This window comes from Octopus bimaculoides, chromosome 13 (genome assembly GCF_001194135.2).
Source record: "Octopus bimaculoides isolate UCB-OBI-ISO-001 chromosome 13, ASM119413v2, whole genome shotgun sequence".
In the NCBI taxonomy this organism is placed as follows: Eukaryota; Metazoa; Mollusca; class Cephalopoda; order Octopoda; family Octopodidae; genus Octopus; species Octopus bimaculoides.
Genome location: NC_068993.1, coordinates 55,117,745 through 55,125,297, shown reverse-complemented (window position 1 = coordinate 55,125,297; position 7,553 = coordinate 55,117,745). Strand labels below are relative to the sequence as shown.

At 36.0% G+C, this 7,553-nt stretch overlaps 2 protein-coding genes across 2 annotated transcripts in view; one reads left to right on the top strand and one right to left on the bottom strand.

The window, feature by feature from the left end:
• The window catches only part of LOC106881556 (NTF2-related export protein 2), a 42,637-nt gene extending 42,149 nt beyond the window's left edge, over positions 1–488 (top strand). The window contains exon 4 of the mRNA XM_014931997.2: positions 292–488. Coding sequence (XP_014787483.1) covers positions 292–449 — 158 coding nt within the window. The 3' untranslated portion in view covers positions 450–488. The remainder of the gene's footprint in view (positions 1–291) is intronic.
• Positions 489–1,946: 1,458 nt separating this feature from the next.
• LOC106881562 (uncharacterized) overlaps positions 1,947–7,553 on the bottom strand; it is a 113,185-nt gene continuing 107,578 nt past the window's right edge. The window contains exon 4 of the mRNA XM_052972265.1: positions 1,947–3,796. Within this exon, the coding sequence (XP_052828225.1) occupies positions 2,519–3,796 (1,278 nt within the window). The 3' untranslated portion in view covers positions 1,947–2,518. The remainder of the gene's footprint in view (positions 3,797–7,553) is intronic.

Here is a 7,553-nt window from a genome sequence, read left to right as displayed (position 1 = left end):
AATAATTTTATCACCGCGAGAATCGTTTGTTTACGTAGTCAGCACTTACTGTTATTCGGCTGAATGGACGTCAGTCATTGGTTGAAATTACAGAAATACGACAACTTTAACATGAAATAACTTGCGATGTACATTTTTTTGTTAAGAAGACTAAGAGAAAAAGATGTTTTATATGACACATTCTACCAGTGTCCCAAGTTTCAAAGTGTTTCGTTAAGAAAATACTGGTGCCCCCGTTTTGAACAAGATCCCAAAATCCTTATAATCGATTCTCTCTCTCTCTCATTTCAGATGTTGTTTCACAAGGGCAGACAACTATTGGGGTCACGACGTTTGGTCTGGTAAAATTTCCAAGAAAGAAATCCAAAGCATTCCATCAGCATTTCATTCTTACATCTCAAGAGAACGTTTGGAAGATCGTTAGTGATAACTATCGATTTGTTGAATAATCTTTGTTAAACCAGGAAAATAAATTTGCAGAAAACTGATTGTGTTCTGGCTGGGGAAAATTTTGTTTTCTATTTAAGGACTTTTAATCTGCTTATTCAAACAACCTAGAAAACTTTGTTGAGTGTTTTGTGATAAAGCTTCATCTTAATGAATACTTTGTGAGTAGGATTTGGTGGATTAAAAACTGTTTGTGTTGTGTGTGTATTTGTGTATGTGTATATGTGTTTTAGTTGACATCTGCTACAGTCACTACAATCTGTCTCTGTTCTTGTCAATCACTACATCCAGAATGAGGCAACTAGGTACAGTTGTTTGGACTAAGAACCTGTTTTGGCACAAGAGGCAAACACACATGTTGCAGAATTGTACACATACATAGAGAGAGAGAGATTACAATTTATTAATTGAACACAAATGTCATAAACTCCCCCCTCCTCTCTCTGTATATGAGCATATTCTCATAAAGATAAAGAAAAGCTCTCGCAGAGAAAGAGAGAGAGAGATGTAGAGAAGGAGAGAGAGAGACATTAAAATGTCTGATGTCAAATAAGTCAGCATTGAATCGGTGATGCCAAACAGTCTCATATCCCTCTCAGTCTTACCATGACACCTCTTTGTGGTTATCTCCATCATGCTGCTTTAGGAAGGGCATCCAGCTGTAGAAACTCTGCCAGATCAGATTGGAGCCTGGTGTAGCCATCTGGTTTCACCAGTCCTCAGTCAAACTGTCCAACCCATGCCAGCATGGAAAGCAGACATTAAACCATGATGATGATGATCCTTTCTTCTCGAGTATCAATGAGGGTTTCCTACTAGACAAGAAGCCATTGACATATGTAGCAGAGATTTGAAACTGAATTCCTGGATACGCAGTCAAGCTGCACTGAATGGGCAGGTGTGTTATCAGCTGAGAGCAGTTTTGGCACAAACTTGGCAGATACTCATCTCATACCCAAATCTTCAGTGATAATGGACTGAACTGAACCAAACCATAACTAATCTGCACATCCTCTGATAATTCACAAATGGTGATTCGATGGTTTCCCTCTCATGGCTGCATGCACATCTGCAATGTTTTTCTCAATCCTGCTGGTTGCGAGTCTCCCAGAACGTTTGTCACTATCAACATTTTTTCAGCTCATACACTCCTCTCCATATATTTTCTGCAACATTGCATAGGCATCTGGGCAGGTATCGCCAAGCTTTTGGCAAAATTTGATGCAGAGTCATGGTCAGTGCAACAATCACACACTACACACGTTCCTTCCAAGCACTGCTGTAAGCAGTTGAAATGAGCTAGAATGTTAAAACAGTGCACATGCACGGCAGAGTTGAAGATCAATTTGTGCCAAGCATCTTCACTGTGTGCTTTAGCTTCATTACTATGGCAACAGTTCAGATACTTAATGATCAGACTACATAATATATATATATATATATATATATATAAATATATATATAAAGAAACAGGTGGAATATTAAACAACAAAATCATGTTAATATTAGATTTTTAATGATAAATAATCTGCTATTTCCATTCTTATATAATTTCACACATTCAGATTCAGAACTTTTTAGTTCAACAATTATGATTTTCTTTTTGTTGTATAAAACAGAAAAAGGAAAATAGAAAATACAAATTTCTTTTCGTTCAGATATTTTTTCTGTTCATTTTTTGTTTGAATATATTTTAATACAATTTAAATCCTTTATTGTTCTTTTGACATTATCACAGTCACATAACTAGAGAAATCTATCTTATAATACTGTGTATTAGGCATGTGTGAGAAAACAATATACATACAAACACACATAATACGACACACACACAACATGGCACATTCGTACGTTATCCACAAGAACATGGTGTGTGTGTATATGTATATTTTTACACACACGATATAGATACACACGTGTGCACACACATATAAATCCCCCAAATAAATGGAAAAATATCCTTCAATCCTCCAGTTCCTGATAGATCTTTTATTTCAGCCTCCAGCTCCCAAATCACATCTTTATAACTGCTGTTTTGATTCCTTTGCAGTTTTCTAGTTTGCCCCAACACTCATTTTTGGGGTTTTTTCTTTTGTGGAGGTTTAGTAGGATACAGTTTATAAACTTCTTTGTTTATCTCATGTAAAGCTTGGGTCAAGTTTATGTGAATAGTGTCTGATATGATCTGAAGATCAATTAAGCTCCGAGAGTCGTTGTCCAGTTTTGCTAACGTTGACAACCACAGTTTTATCATATTTCCATTGCGCCAGGAATTACCTACCAAATATCGACAGATTTTGCTATCAGAGAAACACCTCAAGGTTGTAACTTCATTCAAATTGAAGGTACTCACCAAATTGTGGTATGTTACATTGGCTATCTTTGATGGTAGCAGTCCATACAGATAAACATCATCTATCCAGAAAAAAGGTGTGGTGAAAGAGGCCTTGTACATGCCTCGTATGAGATCAGGTGAAATAAACACAACGTAACCATTACAATATGTAGTTGGATAATGTGAAAAACCACGGAATTCATCATCATTGACTTTCCATTTTAGATGGCTCTTTGCCCTAATAATTGGACTTGTATTTTTTTTGCGAACATGACAGAGAATATAATGAGAAAGGTCTTTGTATTTCAGGTAAACCTCTTTGTATACCTTAAAAATGTTCACGAAGACATCATCATCTACCTTGATCACCATTTTGGCATGTTGGCAGTTTTCAGTTATCCACCTGAAACCAAGAACACCCTTGTGTGTCAAATTTCTATAAGAATCTTTAAAGTTACCCTGCACTATGTCTCTATAGATAAGATTTTCATTTTTAATGCGGAATTCGATTTGGGGGTTATCGCTTTTCCCCAACAAAAAGACAATCCTCAGTGACATGTTTCTAAAGAAATATTTGTTGGCCCATGTTTGTCTTATTGAAAGACGTCGATCTGTATGGTCAGGAGCTGTATGGACAATAACAATGAAAGTCAAATTTTTCACCCCTTTACAGATATCTGGATTGTTTATGAGGTAAGGACTGTCTATAGTTAATGGGTATGCAGTTTTACGAATGCTCCCTTTCGGCTCTGGTTTCTGTTTTGTATTCATGGTGGTGGTGATATCGGAGATAGAGATGTTACTTTTATTATTCAATGATGACGGCAGCTTGTTAGTGACCCTTAGGCTGGGAAGTGATGTTGGTATAGGTTTATCATGATTTTCTTTGGTGATATAGTATACATATCTGAACTTGTTAGATAGCATAAGATAGAGTCCTAAAATAGTAAATATAAGAATCAATGATGCAACTTTACGACACCGCATAACGACCAAATTTCCAGGGGAGACTATTTATTTCTTATACTTTCTTCCCAAATAATGTCATCTGGTGTGGGAGTGGAAGATAGTCCTGAAGTTCTCACATGACGAATTGAAGCTTGAAAATAGAAAAAAGAACAAAATGAAAGAAAGGGGTTCATCTGACAGAAGCAAACAAACAATACAAAAAATGTTGTAGCTGTAACGACTTTTCTTTGGAAGAAAACAAAACAGAAACTAGTGTTACTTGACTACAACTAAATAAAAATGGAGGTAAATACTTCAAAAGTTTTTAGTTTTATTATTGGCAATGTTGCATGGCTGAAAACTGGGTCCTGGATTCACCTGCAGGTTCAAGATATTCATATAACTAGTTAGGTTAAAAACAAGGTTATTTAAAGAAAAAGTCAATGTCATAGTGGGTGGTGGTGGCCACAGCAGACCTGATAGTTGGCCAGGTGAAATGTCTCATGTTAGTTATAGTGATTTATTGTAGTTTTGGATTTTGCGGAGGTTGACTTATTCATCTGAATCAATAAAAGTAGTATCAGTCAAATGAGAGGTGAGGGTTGGGGGAAACAATATAATCAGCAGTGGCTCTGTTGAAGAAAAAAAAAAAAAGTTGTTATCATCATCATCAACAACAGTTACAGAATGGTGAAGCACCTTTGTTAATCATTCATTCAGTCAAACTATGAAGAAAACACAGCAAGAGAGATATCAACTGTTTTAAAACCAACATAATCTTAAATAAATATTGGTTTCAAATTTTGAGACAAGGCCAGCAATTTTGGTGGAGGTGGGGTAATTGATTACATAGATCAAAGTGCTCAACTGGTACTTATTTTATCAACTCCGAAAGAATGAAAGGCAAAGTCGACCTTGGTGGAATTTGAAGTCAGAACATAAAGAGTCAGAAGAAATACTGCTAAGCATTGTGCTTGACATGATAGCAACTCTGCCAGTTTGTCACCTTGTAATCATTAATGATATTAAAAAAAGAAAAAAATAGTTAAGCTCTGATAGAATATTTCCTTCTTAGGTCTACAAACCACTAAGCTAATGTCTAGAGAATTTCATCTGAATTCATGGTAATCATTTTCAGACTCTGAAACTGGGGTCATGTTATTGTAAGGACATGAATTTTACAACTTCCTAATATTGGTTTTCATAAAAACAGAACACAGACCCTTTAGTTTTCATATTAATGTAATATTTATTTATTCAAATTGTTTTGAATTACATGGCAGAATAAGTGTGGGCGGCCAGATCTGGTCAGTTACTTGGGCCAGATATGGCCAGTTTAAATGATAACGGGTTAGTGGGTCTCAAGTTATGCCAAGATCAATACCGCACACAGGAATAGCTGTTCCATAACGACTCATTCTTGATCGGGTTTTATACCACTGAGACAAACCCTTTATCAGCTGACCCGAGACAAACCCTTTATCATTCAGATTATGTTATTATTCACCTTCTTTGAAATCAATCATGCATTATCTCATAGCTTTTGAGATTTCAATGATGTAATTGCATATTTTTAGAATGTCATTGTAGAGGTAGGTACAAGAGGCAGGAGTGGTTGGCATTAGGAAGGGCACCCAGCTGTAGAAACTCTGCCAGATCAGATTGGAGCCTGGTGCAGCTTCTAGCTTGCCAGTCCTCAGTCAAATCGTCCAACCCATACTAGTATGGAAAGCAGACGTTAAACGATGATGATGATGATAAATGTATGTCTTAATGAAGTAGAGTATCACTAACCAGATCATAGATGAATGTGAAGTTGAATGTTAGCTTCCAAGTCATAGATTTAAGACAGACAATTATATTACTGATCATGTCATAGATGTACAACAGAGTGAAGTATCAATGATTAGGTTGTAGATGTATGACAAATAGGTATTAGAGACTGGATCTTAGATGTACCCCAGAATAAAACAGAGATCAGATCTTAGACATATGACAGTAATGCAATGATCACATGTTACTTCCAAGCACAGCTGTAAACAGCAGAAGTGAACTAGAACGTTAAAACTTAGTGCCCATGCACAGCAGAGTTCAAGGTCAATCTGTGCCAAACGGGTTTACTTTGCGTGCTTTAGCTTCGTTATTATGGCAACAGTCCGGATACTTATTGATCAGACCATGTACATACGATATATATGCATGTCAGTGTAATATATTACTGAAATAAGGACCTGGGATCGATCATCTAAAACTTTTGAAGGAAGGGCTCTATCAAGGCTGTAGTCCAATGATGGAAAATGGTACAAAATTGTTAATCTTTAGAAAAAGTCAGTTTCTATGAAATGTGTCTGGTATGTAGCAGAACAAAGGACCAAAAGCATGAGGTTTAATTTAAGTGGGAAAGAAAGAGAAAAAAATCTTGAAAACTTAAATCATAGACAACAAAACAAAGCAGGGGTAGATGCTGCAAATGAAAGCAAGAAAGAAAACTGTCCACCCCTTTTATGCATGTAACTTTTAATAACAGGTCACTGACAGAAGATGAAAGATGATTGGGAAAACAGGAATGTCTGTGAAAAAAAAAAAAAAATTGTAATGGGGGTGGCGGGAAATATTTTTACAAAACTATGATTAGAAGAAAAAACAAAAAAAACCCCAGGAATAAAACTGAATGAAAAGTATCTTGATTGTTGAAATTTTCAAGTTTTTGTAAAAAAAAAAAAAAAAATTAACATGTCTGAAATAAGTTTCCTTCAAAATGAACAGGTTTTCAAATTTGTTGTTGAGCTCTATTGTCAATGTTCATAATTGGCATTATTTTTCTTGTGTGAACCCCACAACAATCTTCTATGAAGCCCCAGAGGTCATATCGACCCCAGTTGAGAATTACTGAGCTAAACTTTTCATGGCCATGCTGAAGCATGCCTACAATCCAATCACCGAAAAACAGCAACTTTAACACAAAATAACTTTGAAAATACAAACTTTTCTCAACAACACTAAGAGTTTTATATGACACGAAGTGTCCGAAGTTTGGGAGTGTTTAGTTACAAAAATTAATTTCTCGATCTGCCAACGCTTGTCAATCGCAGGATTATTCATTTACACCAGATGAATAACTAGACTAATGTGAAATGAAGAACACGACGCACCGCCAATATGGGAGTCGATACCTTGATCTTATGGTCGAAAGTGCAACGACCTAATCATTAGGTCACATGCCTTCACACACACACACACACATAGACAACTGCTGGTCTTCCATAAACAACATTGCCCAGACTTGTGCCTAGGAGGGTAACTTTCTAGGTGCAATCCCATGGTCAATCATGACCGAAGGAGGTCTCAGCATAATAATACAGCCGAGGTCAACTTTGTCTCATCCTTCAGTGTCGATAAAATAAGTGAACATTCCCTTATAATTGCTGGCTTTGTGCTTAAATTTGAAACCATTATTATGAGTATTTGTATACTGCTCAGACATTTTATTCTCAGAAAGAAGAGCGATTAAAAAGCCAAGAGTTTCATGCATCGTTGATAAATATCAAACCCGTGTTACGCACAAAATTCGATCTTTGAGTCACTTTCAAAACTTTCTTCTGATTAAAGAATTTAAAAAAAAAGGTGGACATTGGAATTAGACACTGAGGGAAAATGGCTGTAACTTTTTAATTTTTTAATTTTGGCGATTTTCGTTTTCGATAATGTGTTCTACATGTCACGGTCATGCGATTCCCCCTAAAAAAAATTTTGTCCAGGTCGTACGAATAGCCTTCTCGCAACTTAGATGTGAAAATTTATTGAAACATAAAAAGGATTAAAT